General features: G+C 34.3%; 1 protein-coding gene across 2 annotated transcripts in view; it reads right to left on the bottom strand.

Annotated features, from left to right (window-relative positions):
- The window catches only part of AP3B1 (adaptor related protein complex 3 subunit beta 1), a 254,487-nt gene that overhangs the window by 95,023 nt on the left and 144,948 nt on the right, over positions 1-14,516 (bottom strand). For both annotated transcript variants that reach the window (XM_004420431.3, XM_087430137.1), the window contains exons 16-18: positions 7,419-7,605; positions 6,327-6,457; positions 691-799 (exon numbers count right to left, since the gene is read on the bottom strand). In XM_004420431.3, the coding sequence (XP_004420488.1) occupies positions 691-799; positions 6,327-6,457; positions 7,419-7,605 (427 nt within the window). The remainder of the gene's footprint in view (positions 1-690; positions 800-6,326; positions 6,458-7,418; positions 7,606-14,516) is intronic.

The raw sequence follows: 14,516 nt of genomic DNA, 5'->3' as shown, positions 1-14,516 counted from the left end.
AAGCAACTCCAATATATTTTTCATTAGGCAAATCACTCACAAAATTTTAGTATTGAAGGGACTTAAAAAGCATCTAACTCCACCTCTTCACTGATCATATATAGAGAAAGGTAAGTGCCCTATGCAATCTGCGTAGCTAAAATCCAAGATTTCTACATCCCTCCTATTTAGCATCACTGTATATGGTTGCCTCAACCTTTTCAGTTCTTTGTTTCTTTATAATACCCAAGAGATGTATTAATTTTAGCTTTATCTCTATAAAGGTTCAGGTAGAAACAGAAGAGTATAAAATGGATGACGCATACATTGCTCAACATTTAAAATAAATTTTACATTTTTATAAAACAAAGTTACTTTTAAAGGCCCCAGTAAAGGCTTATCAAATGTAAAATCATGTTTTTTAATACGCTAATGAATATAACAGGCAGTGTGGGTTAGGATTCAGAAAAGCATGAGTTTCATCTCCATCACTTATTAGCTATGTGTTCAAGAGACAATGTCAAAGGAGAAGGGATTAGAAATTACTTTGAAAACTAAATAGTGATATGTAAATGAAAGGAATTATTATAATAGTATAAACTTTACTTAAACCCACTTGTCAAATATTATGTACTAGGTCTAATCGTTTTGCTGGAGGCATAGCATGTAAGCTACAGTGAACAATGTTTTTCAATAAATTATAAACCCCACCACTGTCACTGCTGCTATCAGAAGAGTCCTCTTCCTCCTCAGATTCAGAGTAAAATTTCTTAGCAGGATTCTCTTTCTTTGCTTTTCCTGCCGGAGTCCATTCTTTTGCCTGTTTAATAAAATATAAAAATGTAAATATAAATGAATTCTCATGAAGGGATTCAGTCTTCCGGAAAACTTAAATCATTCAGATTTCTTCTGTGAACCCAGAAGAAAGTTGAAGGCCTCAGCAGAGAAGGCAACTGTTAGAAGTCCTGGCATTCAGGCCAAGTCCCCTTCACTCCTAAATAGAGGACACACTCACTTAGAGCCCATTATGTTAAATCAACAACCTTGTAATAACATACAATTTTAAACACTTTTGTATTTGTTGGCCTATAGAAGATTTAAACTAAAATAATACAGCCTAGAAGAGGTCAAGGCAATTAGAGGTAGACAATAACAACAATAAGAAATGCAAGTTCAGAGCTGAGGTAAAAGAAAAATAGTGAAGTAAAAGAAAAAAAAAGAAAATATTTAGTGTAGGCAATAAATAGCCCCCACCTTCTCAACAGCCTAATCCCTGAGGCAATCCTTGACTTCTCTCTTTCTGTCCTAATATAAACATCTAATCCATCAAGAAAGCCTTTAGCTACCTTGGTCCTTTACCACCTTGGCCAGAGCCATCTCCCTCCTGGATTACTGCTACAGCCTCCTAACTGGTTTTCTTGCTTCTCTTTCCACCCCTCAGCCCCCTACTACAAGTCTGCTCAACACAGCAGCTAGAATGATCCTATTGAAAAGTCCAATCAAGCCCTTCTCGGGTTTGAAACCTGCAATGGCTCCCCATTTCACTCAGAGAACAAGCTGAAGTCCTTACAATAGTCTGCTGCTCGGCCCTCCTTGACCCTGCCTCCCCCCCCCTCCCCCCCCCCCCCGCCTCTCTGACTTCCTGCTCCCTCTGCTCCACTCCACTCCTTACTGTTCCTTCAAACACCCCAGGCACGCTCCCACCTTAGGGCCTTTCTCCTAGGTGTTCCCACCTCCAACACTCTCCCCCAGATGATGGCCCGGCTCACTCCCTCAGTCCCTTCAAGTCTCTGTGCTACGTCACCTCAGGGAGACCACTCTATTTAAAATTTCAACCTCCCATGCCTGGCACTTTTGATCCTACTTTGCTCTAATTGTTTTTTACATCACAGAACTTGTTACTTTCTTTTTTTGTGTGTGAGGAAGGTCAGCCCTGAGCTAACATCCATGCCAATCCTCCTCTTTTTGCTGAGGAAGACCAGCCCTGAGCTAACATCCAGTGCCAATCCAACTTCTTTTTCTCCCCAAAGCCCCAGGAGATAGTTGTATGTCACAGTTGCACATCCTTCTAGTTGCTGTATGTGGGACGCGGCCTCAGCATGGCCGGAGAAGCAGCACATTGGTGCGCGCCCGGGATCCGAACCCGGGCCACCAGTAGCGGAGCGCTCGCACTCAACCACTAAGCCACGGGGCTGGCCCCTGTTACTTTCTAACATACTATATAATTTATATATTTGTTTTTATTGTCAGTCTATTCCTGCTGGAAGGTCAGCTTCTGGAGAGCAGGGATTTTTAAACATTTTGTACACTGATATATCTCAAGTGTGTCTGGCACAATAATTAGTCGTGTGAACAGCCCCTTAAAGACTTTAACACAGTGTATTAAAGTAAAATAAATTATTTTCATAATTGTGACCTGATTCATCAAGAAAAAGTTAACTCATGTTTCAAATATTCTCTTTTAAAGGGCAGAGAAATGTATATTTTTTTTAAAGTCAAAAATGGTTGACTCATTTATCACACTTTTAACAGAGTTATATTATGTGCCAGTTTGCTAGAGTACACGTTTGTTGTAAACGAATTCACAGCATGGCAGAGGTTCTTATTCAAGAATGGTTCTCAACACGGGATGCACACTAGAATCACCTGAGAATATTTTTAAAATACTAATACAAACAATAAAAATACTAATATTAAAAAAGCTAACGCCTGGGATTCACCTAAGATTCTGATTTAATTGGTCTGGTGCAGGTCTGACATAGGTTTGTCTTGTTTAAAGATCTCCATACGATTATAATGTGCGGCTAGGGTTGAAAACCACTGATCTAGAGGGCTTCAGGGCTTAATGTATGTTGCTTAAAAAGACAAGCTTCAGCAACCTGGAAAATTACTATCTAGACAACAATAGAAAAATGAGTAAAAGTTACTTGAATATATTTGAATAAGATACTTACATAAGATCAGCAGTATTGCTTTCCTTTTATATACATTTAAAACGCTTTGTCCTCCAAATATGAATAAAGCTAGTATTCTATAAACCAAGTTCTCCTATATTTAGTAAACACCGAAGTTCATATTTTTCTTAAATCCAAACAAACACATTTTTCTGAAGTCTGGTAAAAAAGTATGTCAGATCAATTTATGGAAAAAAATTACTCAATTACACTACGGCTTTCAGGGCAAGACTAACTCAACAAATAAGGAAAACTAGGCTTCTATGCTCAAAGGGGCAAATTACCTTCACGTGGCCATGGACTCTATTCATGGAGTTTTAGGTTTTAAAGGGCAAAGACTAACAATAAAAATATTTTAATTTTTGTTATGGTCTCTTATGACTATGATAATTACACAATTCTAAGCAAAAGAATAACAGGGAAAAGAGAAGAGGAAAAGAAGAGTGAGGCACTAATTTGAAAGTTCCTATGAGGGAGAAAATACTGATAGCAGATATGTTTATAAAGCAAAATACCCTTGATATGCAAAAGATAGTCTTTCTGCAAATGGGGGGAAAAGGATTTTCTAGAACTAAGCAAAAAAATTCTAAAGGATCTTCAAAACTTACTGCTATCATAATATAAATATACATTATATCTGATATCCTAGAAATGGTAGTGTGTAATTCCAAGTGACTTGTAGTGTCAATCTGAGTAGGTTTCCTGTTGTTTTGATTAAAATAGCAGATTATCTAAACCTGGGCCATTTTTCTTACTAAGTTATATTTCAGAGTGATGAGATGTGACCCTGTAAGATCACTTTACAGTAAACTAGGATAACATGGCCTATTATGTACATGAAATACACTGATGTGACTGTGGAGCGAGGTGAGGCAGAGTGAGAGGCAAGAAAGACTGTACGAACACTACTTTCTGCACTGCTGCAGCTGCATGAGATAATAAAACTATGTATATTATTTTTATATTTAATTGTGTCTCTTATGGTATGATTTTAAGCCAATACGTCCAGAGACCAATAGACTGAAATTGTTTTCTGTGTGGCATCAACGGATAGCGACAGTTTTCTTCAACTGGGTTCCATCAGTTATAATTATTCTCCATAATAAGTTAACAATTATTAATTTCCAGAATGTAGTCAGCAAAATGAAAAAGAAATTAATTTGTCTCTGTTGAACTGGACAGGTGAAACGAACATAAGATAACAGGTTATGTAAGTACTGTCCCTATAAGGTAGTTAATGCTTAAAAGAGCATATGAAAACGGAAGAAGACAGCCAAGCAACCAATCTATCAGCCAATATAAGGCTACTGCTGAGACCAAGTTAAATTGCATAGCATTGCTATCAGTTTCTGAGAAGATAAACTAATTTTATTTTATTCTTTTTTGGTAGACTGAGGCAGCAAGGAGGAGGGACAGGGTAGACATGGGAGGAGGATAAAAAGATGGTTCTGGGCCGGCTCTGTGGCTTAGAGGTTAAATGTGCGCGCTCTGCTGCTGGTGGCCCGGGTTCGGATCCCTGGGGTGCACCGACGCACCGCTTCTCCAGCCATGCTGAGGTGGTGTCCCACATACAGCAACTAGCAGGATGTGCAACTATCACATACAACTATCTACTGGGGCTTTGGGGACAAAAAAGGGGAAAAAAAAGGAGGAGGACTGGCAATAGATGTTAGCTCAGGGCCGGTCCTCCTCAGCAAAAAGAGGAGGATTAGCATGGATGTTAGCTCAGGGCTGATCTTCCTCACAAAAAAAAAAAAAAAAAAGAAAGAAAGAAAGAAAAAGATGGTTCTACTGGGCCAAAACACTATGTATCCAATAATGAAAAAGGACGCAACTATAAAAACAACCAACAGGCATAATAAGAAACTCAGAGAGAGAGTATATCTGTGGAGAGAATCACAACAAACAACATTCTTTTTGTATTCCAGCATCTGACCAAAAGTTCCACAAATAAGCCAATCTTTTCTAAGAGTACTGAAGAGTATACAGATTTGAATGAAAATCAACAAACTTAGTTGCAAGGAGGAATAGATATGCAATCAGTTTTAATAGCTTTTACATTTTTTAACATCATCTCTAAATAGAGGTAATTTGTCACAACGTGAAAATGAGGATGCTAAGTACTAAGGAAAGTACAGATTTTCCAATAAGCTCAGGCTGCCTCTCCTCATGCTACATAATAAAATGCGGTAAGAAAGAGCAAGAACAATGCATTCAGACAGATCTGGGTTGGAATCCCAGTTCCATCACTTACTAGCTACGTGAACTTGGGCAATTTACTTAGGTTCTCTGAACCTCAGTTTCCTCATATGCAAAATGGGAATAATAACAACCATCACTTACAATCACTATGAGCTTTAAACAAGATAATGTTTGTAAAATATTATCACAGTACACTGCCAGAGTTTGCTAAATGAAGCCATTATTAGTTATTATTGCTTCTGGCCATGCTCTAAAGCCAGGATAAGTTTGAGTAGTTAAGAGAAACATATTTCTCAAGAGGATCAAATTACATGGCTATGCTCATTATAGAAATTCTTCTATTTACAGTAATAAAGATTTTCTTCCATTGTGTATAGACAAGTTAATAAGCAAGGAGGTTAACTGACTTTCCCATAAGAATTAGTAGTAAAGAACTCTGGTTATCTGAATCCTAGTTCAATATATCTTTTCTACCAGAAAAGCATCCAGAATGTAATACCTAATTATTCTTTTTTATTAAATCTACTTAAAAAAGCATTGGATATATTTCACATAATCAATCTCTAAAGACAATCAGAAGACCCCTCTCTTTATTTCTCTTGTTTATATTTCTCTACATTTATAGACAGTTTTTCTTTTTTCATGTGAAAGCAATGCATTATTCATTTTAGTTGTGACCTTGTCTAAGGACATTTTTGGTACATAATGCTCCCTATTTATGTTTAGGCTTCACTTAAAGCAGGTTCACCAGAAAATCCAGAAGAACACTTTGTATGGTTTTTCTGGAAGAGAACAACAAAAATTATTTAGAAAAATATTGACAGGAAGCTTATGAATCTCTAAACAAAGTAAAAAAAGCTCAATCCAATGAAACTAAATACCTTAGAAATTGAATCTACACAGCTAACAAATGCAGTACCACAAATTGCAATACCAAAACACAGTGGATGGCACTGATGCAGAGAATTCAATTCTCTATTTCTTTGAAGAAAAGGAACAGTACATGTACAATGACATAGGAATACTACAATAGTTAGTTAGTTCTTGTAACAGTGAGATACATCTAACACATTACGTTTAGAAATACCAGAAAAATTTTCAATCCCCCCAAAAAAACCTTTTATATTAAATAATAGTTGTTCTAGAATCTCCCACTGCTTGACAAAATTAATTTCAGAAAGATCAGCTTACCAACTCTATCACTTCTACATTTCGAACTGATGGGTCGGGCGCCACCTCTGGCCAATTAGATAATTCCAGGTACCCGGTAGCTTTAGCGTTGAGAGTATGAGATAAAGTGCCAAGCTGGAAATGATCCCTATCTATTAAAACAGAGGGAAATATAAAATAAACAATATGAGCTGCATATAACAGAGAACAATCCTAATCAGAGCTCAAGGTAATTGGCATATTACCTCAAATGTCAAGGAATAAATATAAACTAGGAAGCTCTTCATAGGTCAAAAAACTGATTTCAGTCCATAGATTACAATAATCTCCCCCATAATGGTCAATAAAAAAGCTAATCAGTCAGTGTGTTTAGAGGTGTTGCTCTGAAATGTAGCTTCTCTAAAAATTACTTTACTGTGAATATTAAGAATGACAGCACAGTTAAACAATCCATATACATGTCTTGGCACAAACACATCCAGAATTTTAATAGTTTTACTACAAAACTGAACTGCTTTTCATCAGTTTACAACAATTAAATAAGAAACAATATGAAAACCAAGGTATATAATCATTTGACTCCAACTGTAATAGTTACTTGTTAAACTGATAAAATAATTACTCCTTTTAAAAAGCTGGGAAAAATGCGTCAATTTTCATCTTTGAAAAACAATTTTAAATATAAAGGGATACTTTTATGAAATAATTCTTCCTAGTAAAGTTTGTTAGTGCACATACAATATTTAATTAACGACTATTAAGGTGAATTTTATTCCTTATTAAATAAAGCTATCTATTTAAAATAGAAATGAAGTCAATGTCTACAAGAACAACACAGCTTTTACCTATTGTTCAGCTAAAATGTTCAGGGAGAATAAAAATAAAATCAGAAGATTGAAATTATTTAGGTAAATAAGGTTTATAAAAATATAAACTTTAATATAAAGCTTGCTCTGGAGAACAGAGGAATGAGTAGAAAGCACACTGTCCTTATATATTTACATATGCTAATCATTTATATTTTCTAAGAGATAAATTTTAAGCACATTAGAAACGGGACATATTGTCATAATTTTTTAGATATATTTTGCAGTTATATTCTGATAATAATACCTTTAAAAGGAGACTCAAGCAGTGGTGCGGGTTTTTGCGCTAGGAATATTTTTTTGGCATATTTACTAAGAGCTCCACTCTTCTCATTCGGAACAATAAGCTGCCTAATAAATCTTGTACGGTCTCTGATGTCGTAGTTTTGATCATACTTGCCGAGATTTAATATGTACTGGGTAAGCAATTTTGTCTGTTGGAAAAAAACAGAACAAGATGAGAATAGTTATTTATGATTATTGATAACTCTGGATAAACATATTTAAAGAGGTAATAAAAATGAATGGTTATGTCAAACAAATGTTGTTCCATAGGGAATACGCATTTCTAACGCTGGAAATGGAATTTTGAAGCCAAAGCACATGTCCTCTTCAGTACTGGGGAGGTGAATGCTGAGTACTGAGAAGCAGCCATGTGCTAGATTATTAAACTGCTGAAGTGGAAAGAAAGGCATCATTAAAAAAATAATCATATATGGCAAACCCGCTGAAGGGTCTACGTGAGAATAATGAATGTGGAAATACAACTAAAAACATGGCACTCAAAACTTAATCGGAAAAATATGCAGGACATCAAAACATCATCGAGTATTAGGGGGCTGGCAAACAGCTTCTCCTGAGGTGTGCTTTATGAAGAGATACTGTCCCTGGCATAAGCCGAGTCTGCACTCTGACTGCACTCCGTTACTTTACCCTGAATTATGACCCATTAAAGCAGACACATGAATCACTGAACTGGATTACTGCAAATTATTTGCAGTGCATTTAGCTGTTACTTTTTCATAAAAGCAAGCTGCTGATGCCCTCTAAAAACCAGGATAAAAGACTTCTTCCATTTTTTTTTCTCATGCTGCTTATGGCCTCTAGTAATATTGGTCACTTATTTACTTATGTAAGGGAACAACTTATTATAGTAGCTATTACATGGTAATAAGATTTCTTAAGTCAATTTTTGAATGTACTACATTAACATATATTGAGATAATTTTAATAATAATTAAACCAAAATTGAAATGTTAACAAAATAGGTTTGTATTTTAAACTCCAGTTATTTTACTGAAAAAGCATAATTTTAATTTAGAAGGTTACACACATACAACTATAAATTAAATAGGATTCATAATACATGGAAAAAAATATCTATATTAGAACATTTTATAGACATTTGAAATGGATAAAAAATAAAATCAATCAAGCCAGGCAGAGCTAAAAGTAATTTTAGAACAATAAGCCAAAGTACAGAAATGGTGTGGTCAACTCTTTTACAATAATAATTGGCTAAGATAATTGATTTGCATAGAAAGCAACCTTCTTTCAGTAACAATGTATCTAAAAAGCATTAACCTAGTCGGAATAAAGTAGAACTATAAAATGTGTAAGTGAAAATGTTAATAGAGCTATTCTGAATTTGGTTACCAAGTCATTACTATTTCCTAAAGAACGTATTTTTATATGGTCTTATTTTGTTTTTTTTTTTTTAAATAAGATTATCTACAATCTTGTCCAAAATTTAATTTTATGATCAATAATTATGAAATTGTTGACATTTTGAACTTACTCTTCTCTATAGATCATACTATTTTTAATGCAGAAAATATCCTCTTTACAGTATTCAACAATCTGGTAAGCACAAAGAAAATTCTGCTGGATGAAGGATATTCTCAATGTTTTCTTTTAGGTTGAAATATGTAAATATTTCAAGCCCAGATATTTAACTTTTCCCCCTCCATTCAATGACACTTTGATAAACTATTTTTATGAGACAAACTTTAAAATAATTCTCTACTGATATTTTTTTTAAATATTTCACCAAATTTAGATACTGCAAAATCAATTGTCTTCTCAATTTCATTTCATTCTAATACAAAATATAAACTTAACCAATTAAAAATAAGAGCTCCATCAAAAAAAGTCTTCACAATAGTTGAGACACTGCAAATGACAGAACTTCTAAAATAAATCTTGAGCTCTTACCACTTAATTTGTTCAGTTCTTCCCTTGCTTTTATAAGGATAAATTTCAGTGTCTTCCTGTTCGCACAATTTTTCTAAGAATTGCTATTTGCCGAAATTTTCAAAAGCTGAAGGTTTTGGCACTCTATTTGGTGAACACTTTAAAGATTTCCAAATGATTTTGAATCAAAATCTAACCAAGATACAAAAGTTTCGTTTACTCCCTTCCACCCCACCCCCCTGGCCAAAAAAGCCAATATAGGATGCTTAGGTTAATTTACAAAGCAGTTTTTCACAAAATCACATTTCTAAAATCCTGTTGGTAACATGCAGCAAAGAGAGTTGTGTACAAGAGTGCATGCTGTCATGCTGAAGTATGTTTTTTCAATATTAACTTCATCACAAGAATTCAGTAGTTCAGTTAAACTATATATATCAAATATCAGTAAATTTGACCATTATAGTTTTATTTCAATTGGCAGAACGAGTCAAGTTTGTTTGCATGCACCACAACCAATCCCAAAATATTTCTGTTCTATAGTTTTCTTAATTTAATAAGAACATTGATTTTTCCATGACAACATCCTTTTGGCAAAAACAAGTAATTTTATCTTTCATGTTGGGCTTTTAAATTTACTATAGCATTTACAGCATTTTTGACAGAATAAACTTCTAAAGGCTTTACTTTGATTCCATTTACAGCACTCACAGAACAAACATACAAAAGCTTTGAGTGAAAAAGGTTGAACTATTATTGGAATTAATTGATTTTCTATTTGAAAAATCAGCATTGTTTAGGTCCTTTTCCTGCTAATGGAGCCAATACATTAACAGTTATTGCTTCATTTTTCAGATGAGCGAAAGAAAACTTGGAATAAAAAATAAAATTAATTTTAAAAAAGTTATTTGATCTAAAGGAGATCACGTTTCACAGAGAGAGATGTAAACATCTTCTGCACCTGCATATATTTCTCATCTTAAGGCATGATCTTCTTAACTCCTAACTTTAAACAGATGCTGATCCTTTTTTAGCAGATTTGTCATGTCTTCCGGCTGTTGTGTGGCAGTGACATCACTACAACTCTCACGGTGGACGGCAAATGTTGATAAACATTTTGTGCGTGTTAAGTACTGAGACAGAAATTCAGTACTTCATTCTTCATTAAGTATAGGCTTTCATTTTTAAGAATTTACTGCTGCTGGGTTTATAACAAAATAAAAAAAGAACTGCCAAATAACAAAATAAATAGGTTTTAGATTTACACTACACAATAAAAGACAAAACTACTGTAGCGAGAGTGCTCTGACCACTCTCTCTAATGATCTAGTGCAGGACTGTTCTGTCTCTGGCTCCTGCACATATTTCACCTAAAACCAACCTCTGACTTCCCACGTCTTCCTCTGACTCCGTCCACTTACAGCTCCATCCACGGGTGCTTCACACAGGCCATGGCACCAACTCGCTGGTACATCAAGTTGCCAGCAGATGAAACACTTAAACACTTATCTCACCACTACAGGAAGGCAAAGGACTTAGCTTTTCCCAACTGCCTTGTCAGATCACACTTCATTTTACCAGCACACACCCTCCATGCTGCTCTAAAACTAAGAAGTTAGTTAATGCTGCATCTCAAAAAAGTTGGAAACAGACAAAGTCTTTCCGATTTAAATGCTTCACATATTAAAATGAAATCTCTGTTGACTGCACTTGTGTCTTGTATGCCATCAGCAAAACCATGGCAGAGGTTAGGAGTACAATGCAGAGGTCTACAAACTTACTGTGTCTTATTTTAATGCAACTATTAATGATACTACTTCATTAAAAATGAAAAATTTGGGACAAATCCTAAACTGGATGGGACACCGAGACAATAGACATAAATTAGATCTATCCTGGGCAACAGTTACAAAGACAGTAGACAGCGGTCAAGTAAACAATGTGGCATTTTAACATGACCAATTCTAAACGAGACGGGACATTAAACAGTATTTCTAAATGGGTTTTATTCATAAAATTATACAAGATGAGCAAAGAGAATAACACAATGTACCCTTATTAACAGAAATATTCAATATAATCTATATAGCTATTTATTAAATTTTGATTCCAGGTTAATTTTTCTGCTTAGATTTAAGGAATCACTACTGGTACCAACTAACAGCTAATGCTGTCCGGACACTATTTACACCAATTACATTCCCTTCAGATTGACTCTAAGTCTCTGTGATATAGGAAAAATGAATTTGGGGTAATGCTATATAAAAATTAAGGAATTCATTATTTTAAAAAACTTCTCAAAATATGAGCATCATATTTTTACCTAAATACTCTAACAAATAATAAACTGGTAAATATTTGCTCTAACAATAGCCTTCTTCAAATATTTAATGTCAGCACAAAATAATAAAAAACGTCTTTTAAAGTCTCGTCTAAAATCAGCTTAGATATACTATTAGTTTAAGAAATTTTAAAAAGTACACAGAATTGAGCATTTAGCATAGCAAAGATTAATATTGGTTCCACATAGTTGTTATTTTTAAAAAGAAGGATATTGGCAAATGCGTTTGGTAAATGAAGGAAAGCTACACAGAATTCTTAACCTACACCAGAGGCAAATCTAAGCAGGACTAGTGTTCCATTTCATCAATTTCATGACTTCATGACTAAATGGGATTCTTTATGTGACTTGGATGGAATCTCACGAATTTAACAATATCCATATTTTTGTCAACTTGAAAAGTTGTAAATTCTTCCTTTATATGTTATACTTACTTGAGTTTTTTAATGCCAAGAAAAATATCCAAGAAAAGGTAGAGGTGTCACTCACAGAGCTTGAGCCCCATTTGCTAAGTCATGCTGAAGGGGTCAGGGGCGGGGATGGATTTCTCCAAAGACCCGAATCACAGGGCAAGAGAGAATTTGCTTTTAACTTCAGGGAAGATTCCCAAATCATCAGTATGATTTATAAAATTTCTCACTAAGAATCAAAAAATCTAAAAAGTGACACAAAGAAAATACAAGTACTAAAGATACTCAGTGAAATACTTTCTTTGCTAACAGCAGAAAAGTCAAAAACCTGTCTCACAGAAAATCAGAGTTAATTAAAAGGAATGAACTATATCTACACGTCACTATTTTAAAAATACAGTATTAAGTGAAGAAAGTAAGTTGCAAAACTATACATAAAGTAGAATATATACTGATGCAAAATTTCAAAATCCACAGAATAACATACATTATATGTGGATACATACTCATATAATAAGAGTATAAAACATGCATGATTGAAACACACTACCAATACAACAGTGGCTACCAACGGGGAAGGAAGGAAGGTGCGAATGGGAACTTCAGGTTTTTACCTCTACCTGTTACATTCCCTTAAAAAATAATAACAAATACAGCAAAAACATCAACTTAAATCTTAGTGGTAGCTATATATGTATTTATGCTATTTTGTACTTTTTTATACATTTGTATTATTTCATAATTAAAAATAAAAACATGAGCTAAGTAAAACTAACTTATGTTACTTATCACTACATCTAACAGTGATAGAATATCTCACTCTTGATATTCATATCTAACAATTATTTTCCTCATAAACTATCAAAGAGGGGTTTCGGCAAACTCTTTTCTCAGCAGGATAAACCCAAATCGAGGTTTTTCCTAATGAGAATAAAGATTCTCAGTAACTGGACTAGTTCCCTTACTGTAAATAATCGTATTCTCTAAGAACAATCTAGCAGTTGGTTAATAGTGTAAATTAGGGTTACAAAAAAGCAAGGTAACTAATGTGAACTGAGCACTATTATGTGCCAGGAAACCCTAGCACTTTACATGGACTGTCTCACTTAATCCTCCTAACAACTTTGTGAGGTAGAAACAGTCAGTTCTGTTCTAATGATTGTTTTGAAAATGTGCATTTGTTCCAATTCAATATATTAGGAAATAATTTGGGCATAACGTGATTTTTGTGTTTGCTTAGGCATGATTTCGTCTGCAAGAAAACACTAGGTGAAGGCATAAAACTGCACCCAGCTGAACCCGGCTGCGTAGGAAAAACGGAACATACCCACCTCAACATCTACCTCAGATCACCACACAAGTTATCGGCCACATTTGGTGGTACAACTTTCCATCCAATTTCAGATTAACCCAGCTTCCACCACTTAACTTACAAATACAACCTTTCCAACACCCATTTCCACAAGCAAACCTCAGGTCTCTTTCAAGGTAAAGAATTATATTCATTTTAGTATTTACGTATTTCTTAACCACTTAACGTGCAAAACTGTGCTCCTGTTTTTATTAGGTTCTTTTCTTTTTTTCAAATGTGTCACCAATGAAGTTTTTGAGTGTTGTGCCTCTAGATCCATTTTTCTAATAATCCCTGTGGTTTTTATTTGTGCAATTTTGTAAAGTACAATGACTTTTTAGAACATATTTGTTGTATTATAAAGAACTGACTATATTATCATAATTCTTGTTTTATAGATAAAGAAACTGAGTCATATAATTTGTCCAAAATCATGTAGCTAGTAAGTGGCAAAACAGGATTTGAAGCCAGACAGAGTAACATTAGAGCCTGTACTCTCAATCACTACCTGCCTCACAGTAACTGATATCAAAGAGTTCTATGGGAGTCATCATACACGGTTAAAATGCTTTCCAATACAAACTTACATCTGAAACAGCCCAAGTCAGAAAATTAAAGATGCTTACAGAAGTTCACCTAAAGTCTTAAACATAATATAATAGAGTTTGTAAAAAACTGTATGAAGCAGCTTATCTCTCTATACCCAGAAAGAAAAATATTAAAATGTTAAAGAATAAATATAATATTAAAGATCAGACAAGATGTTGATTTTTCAGGTACTGTATTTTTCAGTTCTAGAACTTACATTTGATTCTTTTTTATAGTTTCTATTTCTCTGCTGTTATCTTTTCATTCGCTGTGAATATATTTTCCTTTATATCACCAACCCCAGTTATAAAAGCTGCTTCAAAATGTTTGCCTGCAAATTCCAACATCTGGGTCACCTCAGAGCTGCTTTCTGTTATTTTTTGTTTTTTTCTTGAAAACTGATCACATTTTCCTCTTCTTATTTTTTATTGTGGTAAAATATACATAAAACTCACCATTTTAACC

This window comes from Ceratotherium simum, chromosome 4 (assembly GCF_057802395.1).
Source record: "Ceratotherium simum simum isolate JZ-2026a chromosome 4, ASM5780239v1, whole genome shotgun sequence".
NCBI lineage: Eukaryota > Metazoa > Chordata > Mammalia > Perissodactyla > Rhinocerotidae > Ceratotherium > Ceratotherium simum.
This window is presented reverse-complemented; position numbering and strand designations above follow the sequence as displayed.